The sequence below is a fragment of the Mesoplodon mirus genome (genome assembly GCF_964341445.2).
Source record: "Mesoplodon mirus genome assembly, chromosome: 9".
Classification (NCBI taxonomy): domain Eukaryota; kingdom Metazoa; phylum Chordata; class Mammalia; order Artiodactyla; family Ziphiidae; genus Mesoplodon; species Mesoplodon mirus.
This window is the reverse complement of record NC_138985.1, coordinates 44,290,848-44,306,376: the sequence shown is the minus strand read 5'-3', so window position 1 is coordinate 44,306,376 and position 15,529 is coordinate 44,290,848. Positions and strand designations below refer to the sequence as shown.

Below are 15,529 nucleotides of genomic sequence, written 5' to 3'. Positions count from 1 at the left end.
TGAGTGAAAGTTTACTTGCAAAAGCAAGTGGAATTAAACAGTTTTTCCCATTGACAGGAACATAAGATTTTCATGTTTAGCTTAAGTCAAATGTAATTTGGAATAACTTTTTTATAAAAATTCTTATAATTTATCTGTTCAAATATAATTGCGCAGTAAGTAGGAGTTAATCTATGAAAGTAGGAAAATTCAGTGCCATTTTCTTCAGCAGTGAGTTATCTGCCTAATGACTTAACATGCTTCCTCCTTTTCACCAAAAGTCTGTCTCCATGTTCTGTTTCTTCTGCCCCACACTCTGCTTGATCAAGATCTCTCCTTCACCTGGTCATCCCGGGAACCTTGAAATGCTCTGCTGTTTCCCCTTGCTTTTCTGTTGCTACTAATGCTTTAGGAGTTTTATTTTTTCTTGCTGATCTAGTTTAGAAAGAGGAGAAGAGCTCCCATGACCAGTGGATTTTTCATTTTGGGGTTTGCTCTTGGGAGTGGCTAGATGATAGCAACCCAAGTTGTGATGCCGAATTTATGTCTCAGATAGAAATGCTGTTAACTGTACACCAGAGGCCATAGAATTTTTAGTACTAAATACTGTATAGCTCGTTTACAGGTGAATTCCACAATGTGTGTTGGTCTGGGAATCTATCAACCATTATAAATGCTATTTCTATAGAAAAGTGAGGTCTGTGTTTCAGGCAATCAATGTAGAAATGAATGCAGAACATTCATAGTTGGGGACTGACCATATTTATTTATTGATCCACAGGTACATATAATCTGTAATTCTGCACCATCCATAATGAAGTACCAACATTTTCTTTCACTTTTGCAGGTGAATTGAATTTAGCCTGAGAGGCTGAAATAGAGGGAACGTTTTTAGGTCTAAGCTGTGTGCATATATATATATTTTAGATATAATAGAAACTGAATGCAATAAAATTGATAGGTGGTAGTAAGATTACATTAAGATTTGTGAAACAGGACAATTGCCTTACAAAAATAGCAAGTAAAAAATCAAGCTAGTCCTTCAGAAACATTTTATTCTGGGGTGTGCTTGTTTTCTGAAACTACCTCTACTAAATCTCCTGTCAGTCTTAAAACTAGAAGGCAGAAAAGCTTCTAGTGCTACAGCCAACTGCAGTGTAGCCAGAGAAACAGGCAACAAAAATAGAACACCAGGATTGCTGAGCGTGGGTGAGGCAGAAACCACATTATGAGCAAAAGCTTCCAGTATTATTTTAGAACCAATACAGAGCTCTGCACTTCTCTCCTCTCTCTTCCAAAAACACATACTACAAAAATAAAATGAAATGAAATGTATGTGCATTTGCCCTCTTAGAACTATGATTCTTAATTTTTTTTTCCCCTTCCTTTCTTTGGAAGCGAATCGCCAGTATGGAAACAGTGTGTAAAAGCAAGCTTGGAGGGAGGAAAGAGTTAATTGCTTTTAAGGCCCTGCAATAGAGAATTATGGTTTGAAAGATAGAGGCTGGACAGCTGGGTTTGCTGGGGTATTTTTAAATGCATTAATGCAGGCTCCAATCACTCGGCCATGCTTGACCTATTTTTGGCTCAGGCCGACCATTGTTCTATTTCTGTGCCTGTGGGCCATGCTGTTGTTGATTCATATGCAAATGCATTATCACTAGCTTTAGCCAACTTGAGCTGAGAGAGACCAGAGAGGGGGAAGAGACACACACAAACAGATAGGAGAAGGGCACCAGCTGAAGCCACTTGCAGGACTGACTGACGGTTCTCACAACGAAACTCTAGCAGCGTGAGGAACTAAAAGCCAGGTTTAATTGGTTTCTTTTTCTCGTGGGTAGAGTTAATATTTTTCTACTTATTTTGACAAAGCAATAACCCCGAAGCACATTCCTAGTTCCCACCTGCTTTTAGTTTCCGGTGTAACCTAAACTCCAGAGAGCCTTAGCATCCACTCGGTCCTTTCTGCTTTGTACACAGGTTGGTAACGTGGGGAAAGTGTCCAGGTCTTTTGAAAAGTGTGTGTTAACAGAGAGGAAACCATTGTTGAAGCTGATACTCCGCTTCTTTTCCTCGGGGTGGAGGGAGGACCAGCCAGGGTAACTCCTGGGGCCCGTATACTGAGCAGCGATGAATCTTTCAGTAGCTGAAGTAAGAGTGATTGGAATATGCTGCAGACAATTTACGAGACTGACTCGTGTTTTTCTTCAGATGGGGTGGCTGGACGAGAGCAGCTCTTGGCTCAGCAGAGAATGCACAGTATGATCAGCTCAGGTAAGACCCTTTTTTCATAACTGAGATCTTTTACGTGTGAAAAGGGGCTGACTTGGGAAATGAAGCTCCGGAAAGCACCTCTGTTAAGGGTTTGCTGCTTTTTGGTGTTGATGTTGCTATTTTCTTGGCATCTGGAGGGTTTTAGATCCCTTCCATTACTGTTTCTGTGAATATTCAGTCTGCTCAGGGACAGACTGCTTCTGAATGAAATCTCTAAGCTTCTGATGAAGGATGGGACTGAGATAAGTAAAATGTACTTGGGGGTGTTTTGCCTGACTGTGCCACTAGAAAAAGGAGATCTGTACTGATTGTAAGAGTATTCTATTGGGACTTTAAAATAATCAGGTAAGTTCATATTGGGGCTGCAGCGTACATTGCAGTCTCCTCTAGCCGGATGATTTTATATTTACAGTGTGCCTACAGAAGCACATCTATTTATAGACCTACCTTCTGAAATGTGTTTGCTACAGGAGTTGTGAAGGTAGTTTTCATGTGGTTTTTTCTCCTAAGCCCAAAATGAAACTGCTTAAGGATGAAATAAAATTATTATTAGCAGATGGTTATTTTAATTTTCTTCAAAACATTTGGGGAGTCTAGCATTGTCAGGCAGATGCGAGGGCATAACACACATATAAAGGTGTTATATGCAGGTGCAACGTTTTAAAGAATAACAGTAACAGATTCCGATTTTTAGTTTCCCCGTGTATGTGCTTGTGCCTTCAAGGAGCTGTGCTGATGGAAGATGAAGCTTGTCAACTTTATCAATTTTTGTTTGTTAAAAGAGCAGACTGTCCAGGCGATGGCACATACTTGTAATTGTTGCTTTTCATATTTATTCCCTACAGCTAGTTCCTAAAGCTTGGGGGACTTTTTGTTTTGTTTCTCTTTTGAGTGCTTCCATCTAAATTGGCTTAAAAGTTCTCCCTCACATCTTCTGTGTTCCCATGTGCAGTTAATCGTAATTATAGATCACCACCTAGATTTCCATGATAAGAATGCGGCATAAAGCAGCGTCTACTTGGTAGAGATAGAATGGAAAGAAATATTCCACAGGTAGGCATAATGTCTGTTTTAGTACTGAACACCTTCTCATCTCTGGATCTATGTTTGAAGCAAGTTTTCTTAAACCTTGGTTACTTAGGACGATTTTAAGGTCTTTCTGTTGACCCCAATTTTTCAATGAATCAGAATAAAATATCAATTTTGTGTAATTTGGTGTGTTTACACTTAAGTAACAGGACTTACATTAATTAGTAGTGCCTGCTTATCGAAAGCAAACGTACCAGAATTTCATTATGGTTTATTATCTTTGTGGCTGTAAAGTTGACAAAAGCTTGCGGAGGGGTCAGCCATCATGTCTCTGATGGAACTGGTCATTTAGCATTTTATTTTTTAAATATCCACCAACTCTATTAAAATTACTATTTTAGATGTCTTTTCAGTACTACACTTTATCCTTTTAGTCCTTACCTCTGTGTTACAAGTTTACTATTTCTTTCACGTGGTAGAAACAAAGCTGTGCCTTTCAAGCAGATACTGTCTGCTGGCATTGAACCTTGCTACAGGTGTTTGCAAGCTTCACTGTTTCTCAGCGTCTTTGATAATCATACATAAATTTACTCCAATTTCAGTTGAGATTGTCATTTTCCTGACATTTAATGATTTTTATACTAAGCAACAGTATTTTCAAGCAGGGAAGCGCTTGAGACTGTCTGTGCTATTGTCAGTTTTACAGGAAGCAACATTTAAGCACCAGCTATTAAACGAAAAGTGATGTCAATTGACATCAACTCCCAAATCTGTCTGATATAAATAAGGAAAAACTCCAAGTTCCATTTATTTTTAAAATTTGAAACATAAGAACATTTGCATTCTTCCCACCATGTCCTGTAACATTTGATTTTGTTTAATATATTATTATTTGCCCTTAAATTTAATTCCCCTAGTTTTTATTGTATACTTCTGAGACAGTGGCTCTCAAAGGTGCTGTCACCAGGAGTATTTTGCAAAATACCGATGTCTGGGTCCACCCTTAGAGTTTCTGATTTAAACGGTATTAGAAACATCCTGGACATTGGGATTTTAAAAATCCTGAGCAATTCTAATATGCAGCAAACTTTGGGTATCACTGATACAGGGGAAGGGGGAGGTGATGGTGATGCTGGTGACCCATATCAATAGGGTTTGCCCTTTAAGTTAATTGCTAAATTAGGGGTGGTTGTCCACATTTAGCTACAAATCTTGTTCAACTCGCTTTTGGACCAGTGGCAGGGATGTGATTGATAGGCTTAGAAATGGATGGAGTCTTTGGATCTGAAAGAGAAAAAGATATATTGTAGCAGTGCTGGGTGGAGGGGGCACTGCTCGAGGAGTGGAAAGCTCTGTGTTCTAGCTAGAGCTCTGCTGCTAACCAGTTGTGAAACTGGTTTACTCACCTGTGAACTGAAGAATAATGATGTCTTCCTGCTTACCTCTTGGCATTTCTGTGAAGTTCAAAGGTAACATGTCATTAACGTGGGCACTCACTGTTATTATTGCTATTTTTAATGAATGAACCTGGGTTTCTGGCTCTTCAATACCAAGGTCTAGCTTGCTGAATGAGCCAGATGAGCTAGATTTCATGTCACATGGGGGAATAACTTTAAGTTTTGATAAATTTTCTTTAACTATCTTATAAATCAGCTTTTTGTTTTGTTTCCCTGCGCTGATAAGAATTAAATTCTTTCCTTGGGCAAATGGTGACTTTAAATCAGAGTAGCATGGGTACGTGTGTATTTTCTGTGAAATGTCTTTTTAATAGTCAAAGGCAAAGAAGCTGCAGAATATGTAATTGAACAGTGAGACCACAACAGCAGATTTCTTGAGATTAATTGTTTAAAAGGCTTTGTTTTGTTGTTAGTCGTTGCTTTAGAGTTCCCATTTGTTTTTCTAGTTGTGTTGGATACTATGCATTAAGCTAGATGACTTTTTTCTTCAGAACTCTTTATATACTATTAAATTGCAAGTGTTTTATATGGTTCCATTTTTTTCCAAATACTGATCCAGCCAGGCTAGACATCTAAAGTAGAATTAGGTTCTACAATGTAGTCTGTTAATATCTTTTTAATAAAAAGCTTTATAATATTGAATCTCGGAATTTGGTACGAGTGACACATTTTGCCAGGTCAGTCTCCACTTTTGTGGCTTGTGTGGGCCAATATAAGTGATAACTGGCAGAAGCTGAAGCATGTGCAAACATTGACTCAGGTCACTCAGCAGTAGCTGGCAGAATTTGGGGTGTTCTGTTGCCAGGCATGTTGCTTAATGCGTTGGACAGGAGAGCTTTCCAGACAATATTGGAATGATTATTATGAAAGAATTTCCTAGAGTTTGTACAGCATCAGTGTAAAATACGTTTACAATAAGGAAAAGTCGTGTTTTCACTATGCTTTCTTATTTTTGGGTACAAAAGAAAAACATTTAAATCTAAAATCTGAATTTCTTTTAAGGAAAATGTTTCTTCACCCTTTCAGAATCCTTTTATCTCCGTGGTGTGTATTGTCGAGGGAAAAGGAACATTTTAGATTCAGTAGTCATTTATGTCTACTTGGAAAGCAGAATCTAATTATGAAAATGTAAGTCTGTGAAATGCTCCTGTCATGTCAAGAATCACTTCTGGTATTCCCCATAATTACTATTTTTGCTGTTCTCTAACTCAGGTTATCTTCACTTACAAGGCTGTTATCAATTGAAATATTTGATACGTAGCAATCAAAAAGCTAGATATAAGTAGGCCCATTGAGGATGGGGACAAGAATGAGTATTTTCTTTTCCTGTGGGTGACACAGGTGGCATAATTGTTGCTATGTGCTTTAAGTAAGAAAATTCAATAAAACCCCTCACAAGAATATAATAAGCCCAAATTCTGAATTTAAAGTGGTGAGTTTTGATTTTGAAGATGAGAAATTTGTAAATGTACAACATAATGTCTCACCACAGATAGATGATGAAGTGACCCTAAAATAGTATAAGCCAGCAACCCACCCCCAACCCTATACATAATACTCAGCACTGACTGAGCAAAGAAAATGATATGGCCTAATGCAACATAACTCAGAAATTGGTAGTCAAGGGAAAAAGGGAAACAGGGATCTTTGATCAGAACAGAGAGACGTAACAGGGCCTGAATCCTGTTCCTCCTTAGAATTTTACTGACAAGAGGACAACTTCCTGAAAATTCTCACTAACGTTCCCGTATCTGGAGAGAAGCAAACTGAGTGGATATCCTCAGCTTTTGATGGCGGTGCTGTTTTTTCTTGTAACTGAGGAATAGTAGAAAGGATTCTGGAAGAGAAACTGGTGAAATGGAGGAAGGTGAACAAACGCTGCGTCTCTGGAGAAATGAAGACTTCAGAGCGACGCTCTAAATTGGAAAAATGACCCATAGCTCTTTGCAATGAAATACCCTTCCCCAGCTAATCTTATAGATCCCACCAAGAAAAAAAAAATCAACTTCACTGAATCCATGGAACTGTGTAATAATTGCTCCCCACAAATAGAGCACCTTAATAGGAAAATTAATTCCATAACATAAGAGCTCAGAGATGAGATGATATTGATAAAACAGTAGAATGGGATGAAAAGGATATTTTAGGTCTAGGGAAACAAATTTAGAATGAAAACATGATGATTATAGAAGAGAAATACTCATTAGAAATAGCGGGAAACAATAGGCACCAGTGACAATCTTTACCAACAAAGAGGAAAGGCTGGAGACAGAGGGATGAAAAAGGAAAATGGATTAAAGCAATTGGAGAGAAGTCAATAGTAAGAAAGACAAAGACAATGTAACAAAAAGATTATTTATGTCCTTGAAGTTGATATTCCAAAACGTTGAAATAGAAGATCACTTTGTAAAAATGAAGAAAGATTATTTCAGTGAAAAGGGAAAAAAAAGAAATCTGCAGATTGAAAGAACTCCCGTCTTTTAGGAAAATTTGCTGCAAGTGCTCATCACAGAGACATAGCCTAACTGGGCTATTGAATTTCAAATGATAAATAATTCCTCAGGGGTTCAGGCAGGTAAGGCAAAGATCTACAGTGAGGGAGAGGGGGGAGGAAGGGAATGTGTGAAACTCTAGAAGGCTTATCAAACTTATCCAGCACTCAGTGCCAGAAGATAATGGAGAAAAATCTCTGAAGCTGAAAAAGAAGTACAACACTATGTTCCACCCAGGGCAGATGTTATTAAAGTATAGAGAAAATAGGTAGGCAAGTTCGACATTCTCAAACATGACCTAGACTGCTTGACAGGGGAACCCACTCGATGAAAAAATGAGCTTGAATCAAAAGCAAAAAATGAAATTCAGTCGGAAGTAGAGAAAGCATAGTAAGGTTAATGGGGCGAAAATTGAATCCTTTTTAAACAACTATGAGATTGTGTTTGTAGGAGAGAAAGCAAATTTTATGAAGTAGGGCAATGAAAAAATATTCATAAAGCTCTCATCCATATGAGGCACTGGGGAGAGGTGAAATGCAAGGATGTGTGAAAGTGCTAATATCTTCTCCTTTCTGAGCAGGGACAGACTCCCTGCTGCTTAAAATAGAAACACGTGGTTAAAAAAAAAAGATCTAAATACTGATTTCTTTTTAGTAGTGTCTTCATTTAATCTTAGAGATATCTTTTTGGAAATAGTACCTCATATAGGAAGGAAGCATTTAGTATGTTTATAGTCCCTTCAGTTACAGTTTTTCATTATTAAATTCATTTAAATTTAATGTTTTTTAAATAAAAATAACTTTGGTGATATGATCTCATTTTATGAGTATATTTTATTTATCAATCTCCCAGAATAATTCATATATAAATAGAAGGAAATCAGGAAAAACTGTGTGGAGGTGGTCGGAGGGGAGCTTTGGTTTCCATTGTCATGAGTTTTTGCCTTGTGTATGAATTTTTATAATATGCATATATTTTCTACAGTGTTTCTTACACACCCACACGTGAAGCTACTATGCCAAAATACTAACAGTGATTAACTGTAAGTAGTAGGTACATAAGCTAGGTTGTCTCCCATCGCAAGTAATAGAAAATCGTATTCGAAGTAACAATGACAAGGGAATTTATCATTTAGTGAAATAGCATGGTACTCAGGCAGCACCAGGGAGGTCAGTAATATCAACAGGTTCTTCAAACTGTTCTCTGCTGGCCTGAGAGTTTGTATCGTCCTAAGTCTGTTTCCTCCAATAGTCTCAAATTGATTGTAGCAGTTCCAGACGTTGTCTACATGCACGGTAAATTCCAGAGACATAGATGAGAAAACTTTGCTTTCTTGGATGTTTTCTTAAGGAAGGAAGTTTTTTACCCAAAATTTCTCTAGCAGGTTTTCCTTCATAACTAATTGACCAAAAGAGCATCACCTGCCCATATATTAGCAAGTCATTGAGAAGAAGAATGAGACTCCTACGATAGCTCCTTAGGACCATGACTGAGCCAGGGAGGGTGGAGGCCACAGCTAATAATCTAGTTTCTATAAGGAAGAAGAAAGGGTGAGCAGAATAGATGTTGGCTAGGCACCACAGTATTTGCTACAGTGTTTGTTGGTGGTTGGAATTTTCTTCTTTGTAATTTTCTTTAGTTTGTAATTTCTCAAGATACAAATAAGTGAAGGAAGTGGGCTATGTAATTTCTCTTTCAATTGAATTGTGTTACTTCATTTTCATGAAGATATGCATCCATTTAAACACCAATAAAAATTTTAATAGTATTGAATAGAAATTAATTGTGGAAGAAGACTGGATGCCTCTAGGTTGCAAGTCATTTTTTTAGAAAGGAGGAAAAAAGCATTTATTAGAAATTTGAGTAAAATATTCATTTCTTGTTGGCTTTGAGGGATACAGAAAACATTAACAGAAATTTATCTCATATAAACTTTTCGGTATATTAAGGAGGGTTTTCTTTAAAATATTCAGAATGCAGTTTCTTTGCCAGTATGTTGTTACAGTTATTACATTTTCAGAGTAATGAACAATTTTAACAATCTGGAATGGTAACTACATTATAACATTTTTTTTCCTGAATTGGAATACTTTGAAAACAATTTAATTGGAATAAAAGCCCATGAAAATGACTTTTAAAACAAGCCTTCTTTAGATGAAATTCAAAGATATTTTGGCATGTGCTTCAAAACAGTGTGTCAGTGCCATGGTCTGTCCCATTCTTCAAAGGAAGTTGAGGTTCTAGTGGTTATTAGCTTGGGAGGCGAAATGCCCTTACAACGGACAGTTTTCCCTTTTGTAATCTTGGGAGATTGACAGTTGGGATATGAAACGACAAGAAAATACCTTGTTCCCACTAGTTCCATTCTTCTTCCACTAAGTCAGTTGCAAAAAACAAATTTAATTTAAACAAGTGTTTTTACAATACTAAACGACGTATACTTTTAAGTGTTATCAGAGAACATTTTGTTTAGGTGCTTCATGAATACAAAACTAAGTCATTCTTATGTTTTATAAAAATATCAGTTCTATTCATTATTTCCATGTTAAATTTTCCATAGTGATGGGCCTTTTATATATGGTGTTTTAAAAATACCCAATAATTAAATCCAATGAAAACTACATTTAAGGAAGAAGGAAATTTACCAAACCACAGAGTGTAACTAGTCATTTACTTATGATTAAACTCTTTGCATGTTGATAAGGTTGGAAATACCCCAGAACTTCACTTTTTTGCTTCTTCCCCTCATGGTCTACCACTTGTGTTTGAGATGTTCAATTCGTAATTTATATGCAATATTGACACAATTGTAGCCATGTGGATGTCATTTTCAATTATTCGAGGTAAGTTTTGGTGGGTGGCTAAGGCACGACATTTCCAAACTCGGTTAAAATATGAGAATGTCATGTCGTTTTTTCAAAATTTGAAATTAAAAGCAAGCAAAAAAAGAAACCTGGGAAAATTTCACTGAATTTCCATTAAATTACATTGTGGCCTGGGAGTTCTTGCTTTAGTAGAAACATGTTTACCCAGAAAGTTTTCAGGGAACCCCACATAGGGTGAACTAGAAAAGCTCTTGGTGAATTGAACTCGATTTTAAGTTTTATTTGTGGTGATGTTTTTTGAATCTGCTTACAAACAGAATTCAAGTATGTATTTTGAGTCTGTGATTTTATATCAGGAACTACTCATTTTAGATTCGAAATAACAATTATCAGTATTAGTTAACATTTTTATGGTTTTTCTGCCATATTCCACTCTGATCCAGTTGTTTAGTCTCAGTTTAGGAGGTCAGTGATTGGACGTATATATTCTCACCTTTTTAAAAAAATTATTGTCATTCTTATTATTGATATAATGAGCTAATGTTTCAAAGCTTTTTCTGTACCAGGCATTGTTTTATCATTTAATACTCTCCACAGCTTGAAGAGGTATACAATAGTTGTAGCATATTTTGCACATAAGGACATAGTTTCAGTGAACTTACTGATGGTCATCATGGCTAGGAGCTGGCAAGGTCAGGTATGAACTTGTGCTTGTTTACCATGTCCCTGCCACTTTTTCTCAAAGAGAAAAATATTTAGCATAGGATAATGTTTTTCACATCTGTTTGGTGCTAAAAATGTGGAGTCAACTGTACTTTTAGACAAACATCTAGGTACACTTCTTAGTCCTGGGATGTTTATAGCCCACATAAGCAAATCTGTTGGAAAGCTTTCTGGAACAGCCTTACTTCACAGTTCCAGAGCTTGAAAATTAAACTGGAGTAAGTTAACAAGATTCCGAGCTGAGACCAACTTAAGGCAACCTCCAGAATTCCATGAGATTGATAATACATGGAGTAATGAGCAGACACTGTGGGCAGAACCAATATTCCCCATGCAGTTTGCCATTGCTCACAGTAACATCTCACAAAGCATAAAGGTAAGGTTTATACCTCTTCAAAAGAACACAATTATTAATGTATTTTAGCTGGAGAAAGTTTTTTTTTCAAATGTTAGCACCGTGGGGCTCAGTTTCTTTCAACCAAAGTATTTGAATTATACCCACCCTGGTCTTTACCTAGAAATGGGGGAAAGGAGAGGTTAATAAAGTTTGCGTCTCCACTCAAGTCCTGCTTTCAACATGCAATGTCAAACTTTTGAGCTAAAGAATGATCTAACAAAATTTAGATTCTGCCTATTTTGAATATATATTGGTCCAATTTGGGTCCAATTTGGACATTTTGGGTGAAAATTGGAAGTGTCCAATTTGATATTACATTTTTCTTTATCTTGAGTTAAATTTTATTTCTTTGGATGAATATTGTATGTTCTATAGGTGGCTTATGCATAAAATTCACCAATTAGATGCTAATCCAGTTATTCAAGACCCAACTCTTTGGTTTCTATCAACTGATTTTTATAATTCTATTTGCTCTGAGAATCTCAAGCCATCTTTATGACTCAATACATTGTAAAAGCATTATTGATTGTCATGTTAATGACCAACATAATTTATTGCCTTCCTAAGGGAAAGAAGCTTTCAGAAGATCATTAAAGGCATTAAAATCTGCAAATGCCCACATGTCTGTGGCTCTCTTTAGCAGGCTGACTCCTTTGGGTCAGTTATTCTTAGCTCCGTATTTCTATCTTATGGCATCGCAGGTCTAAGATTAGCTTGTTAGGCGTTATCATACCATCTGAGTTACCTCCTAATATAACTCTACACTGGAATGATTATTTATAGAAAGAGCATTCTGTCATTTTTGGGTTATTTCTAGTAGTTTAAATAAAGAAGAATAACATTCAAGTGAAACCACAGATTCCTTCCTGCTGCCAAAACAACATGATAACTGTCTGCTTAAGGGGCAATAATGTTTAAATGTGTGCTTAGGGTGATTGCAGAATTCTTTTTATCACTGCCACTGACAGAAAGGGGAGGCCTTCGGATAGTGATGTATAATGCTTATGGAAAGGCAGAGAGGCAGCCTTGATGCTTTCTGTCACAGAGCACAGAAGACTCTGGTTGATGATGACAACATGAGACACTCAGGGTTTATTTTTAGAAACAGACATTGCTAAGCTCTCTGTTTGGTGTTAATATGGCTCATAAACAGGGCTCCTTGCTGTTGACCCTTCCAGTGAAAATGGCATTTTATACACCCATACACACACACGCACAACCTTTTTTTTTTCTTTTTTTACTTTGCAAGAATGACTCTGTTATTAGGAAAAATATTAGAAATTTTTAAAGCTAATAAGTCTAAATTCTATTAAATTCCTCTAGTAGATATAGATTATTTTTAAAATCCCATGAAGATTGGGTTTAAGAGATGGTTTATGAAAGACAATTGAATGTTTTAAGTACAGTGAATATACCGGTTGGCTGTAAGGTGTGGAAAAATAGGTGAATATACATCCTAAATGACTTTTAATAATACATTACAATGCCTGTAAAATATATCATCTGTGCTTCTGGCTTCATTGTGGCAATATATAAAATAAAGCTATAAAAGATTATAATTATGATGCATTCATGTACGTTACTGATTTTAAATAGATGAAATAAAATCTTAATATATTTTTTAAAAAGTTGATACAAGCCTCTGTTAGTTGTTTTCGTATACCTAACTCTTGATGAGCCCAACAGATTTCATGTACAGTAAAATGTACAGTTTCACATTTGAGAACTATTCTCTTATCTTACTTAAACTGTGCACTTAATTCAGAACTTAGTAATTGATATTTTGCTTTAAACTTAGAATTGTGATTTTAATCTGTTAAATTTACATTTCGTGTTTCCTGATTATTAACTCATCATTAGATGATGAAAATGTTAAAGTGGTATGTTTCATATTACACCTTAGTCAAAATGCTTTAGAATGAATAATTTAGAGCTCTGTAGGAATATTCATAATTTTGTTACCAATTATTTACTGAAAAAACATATTATCTTTTTAAAATATAAATATTTTTGTGCTTGTGCTCAATATAAGGAATCCACTGATCATTAAGAATTTGCAAAATGATGGACAAAAACAGGAAACACACAGCAATTCAGGTGTATTCTCAAAGAAGCCAAGATGTAAATAAATTCAGACGGGTGGAAGTAGAAGCAATTATAGGAACCAGTTGCATCCCAACCACTCTTAATTAGCAGGTTGAAGGTTTGGGGAGGGTGATGTAATTGTTTGAAGCTTTGGAAGCTGAGGCAAAATAGTCATTCATCTGTCCATCTTTTCACTCAAAAATATTTGAGAGTCATCCATGAGCCAGGTACTGTTCTAGGAAGGGAGGCTCTACCTATGAAACAGCACAAGGAGACACATGGTAGACTGTTCAATTGAATGACAGATGGATAAGGCTACTTCAAATAGTAATAAGTACTAAGGGGAAACAAAATAGAAAAATGGGATAGAAAGTGACTGGTAACAGGGGTGGTATTAGCTATGGTAGTCAAGTAAAGCCTTTTGAGGATGCTAAGATATGAAGAACATCTTCCCAATGAAAGTAGGTTTTCCATCAACATTGCATTTGGGCTAAGTCAAATAGAATGAAAACACAGTTAGAAAAGAACAGAAAATATTATGGAGCTATTGTAGCTTCCACTTGCTTTATGTGAAGAATGGGGGAACTTTTATCAGCATATCAATGAGAAAGCCCCAGGGAAAGGCTGTTGGCTATGATTCTCTCTAGTTTCCAAAGAGAACTGTGGAATCAGCTGAGCTCTTCTTAGGATTAATGCTGTTGACTGGAAATTAAGGGCCTTGTAGAACTCCTTACCTTTGCTCCTTCCTAAAGATTCATCTTCGCCCCTATTCAAACTCTTACCTCAACTGTGCTGAAACTTCTTACCCAAGCAGTATGAACCATCCTAGTAGTTTAGTGAATAATTCCTCTTCCCTGGGGGCCAAAAAGAAGGGGAACAGTATGTCCTCATAGGGAAGAAAAGAAGTCTGAGAACGTTTTCTCATGAACACAATATTGCACATTTTTAAGGGGTATAAAATACAGTATAAATTACAGTATTTATTGAGCACCTACAGTATGTCAGGTACTTAATTCAGGGAAATCATGGGTCAAATAGCAACCTTGTTAGGTGGCTGTAGAACTGTAACTTACAAACAAAATATTTGGAATACATAATCTTCCTTGTGTTGGCTAGTGAATAGATTTGTGACAAATTGTTGCAATAGTTGAGCAAGAAAGTACTTCATGGAGGTGATAGACCTATTTTTAAAAAAGAAGGAACAGCAGTGTGCTAGGAGTTGTTTTCCCCACATGTTCTGCTCTCTCATGGATAGGGAACAATGATGGTTACACACAGTAGAATGCACAAACATTTTTGAGAGACTGACACATTATCTCACATGCTTGATGCCTCATGGGGTTTTCCCTCAACATTCCAATTGGTCTAAGTCAAATGGAATGAAAGCACAATTAGAATAGAGCAGGAAGTGTTCTGAGGCTATTTTAAACTCCACTGACATGCCTTGTGGAAGGGATGGGGAAACCTTTATTAGCGGGTAGGTGAGAGAGCCAGGGGAAGGGTGTCAGCTACAATTTTTCTCTAGCCTCAAGAAGACTGGGACTGAGCCAGACTCCTGGCCAACATGCTTTGTTGGATTCACAGTGTAGCTGTGAAAAATAGTTAATAGCTACCTTCTTTTTTTCCTCCAAGGATTGTCTTATTCAATCAATATTTATTGAGTACTTGACAGCTATATTTTTAAGCTAGATTTCTTGTTTATCTGTTATTATTGTTTATATATTTAATCAGCTATTTCCTTTTTCTGAAATACCCTTCTGCTTTATTCCACCTAGTATTCACTGGAGAAATTTTAACTCTCTTGCAAAGCCCAGTTCAAATGTTTCTATGTCTCTAAATTTTCCCCAATCCCCTGCAATACTTCCCCAGTCATAATATTAATCTCTCTTCTCTCCTCTCTGTCTTCTCTCTCCTCTCCATCCCCAATAATCCTTTATTACTCCCGTAGAACATGCCCATTTTCTGTCTTATACTGTGGTTATTTATGTACGTGTGTCTCCATCCCCCCCAATTAGTTATGTGCTCCAAGAGGAAAAGGATCATGTTTTACTTCTATTTTTGTTCCCTGCAGTGCCTAGCACATAATTGATCCCTGAGACTATTTTTAAATGAATGAATGAATGATTAAATAGTACAGTGGTATTGTACACAGTCTGTTTTTGATTTTTTGAAATGTTTCCTTTTATGTAGAAAATAAGTCCTCAGTTATTTGTAAATTTGAAAAATACAGACTTTTGAGGATGTTAGAAACTTTGACTCAAAAATTTA

General features: G+C 36.4%; 1 protein-coding gene across 10 annotated transcripts in view; it reads left to right on the top strand.

Annotated features, from left to right (window-relative positions):
• The first annotated feature begins 1,570 nt into the window (after window positions 1-1,570).
• HDAC9 (histone deacetylase 9) overlaps window positions 1,571-15,529 on the top strand; it is a 568,543-nt gene continuing 554,584 nt past the window's right edge. For 2 of the 10 annotated variants that reach the window (XM_082632919.1, XM_082632917.1), the window contains exons 1-2: window positions 1,571-1,959; window positions 2,191-2,253. In XM_082632919.1, coding sequence (XP_082489045.1) covers window positions 2,232-2,253 — 22 coding nt within the window. In that variant the 5' untranslated portion in view covers window positions 1,571-1,959; window positions 2,191-2,231. The remainder of the gene's footprint in view (window positions 1,960-2,190; window positions 2,254-15,529) is intronic. The other 8 variants (XM_082632925.1, XM_082632922.1, XM_082632924.1 and 5 more) reach the window with 5 other exon arrangements.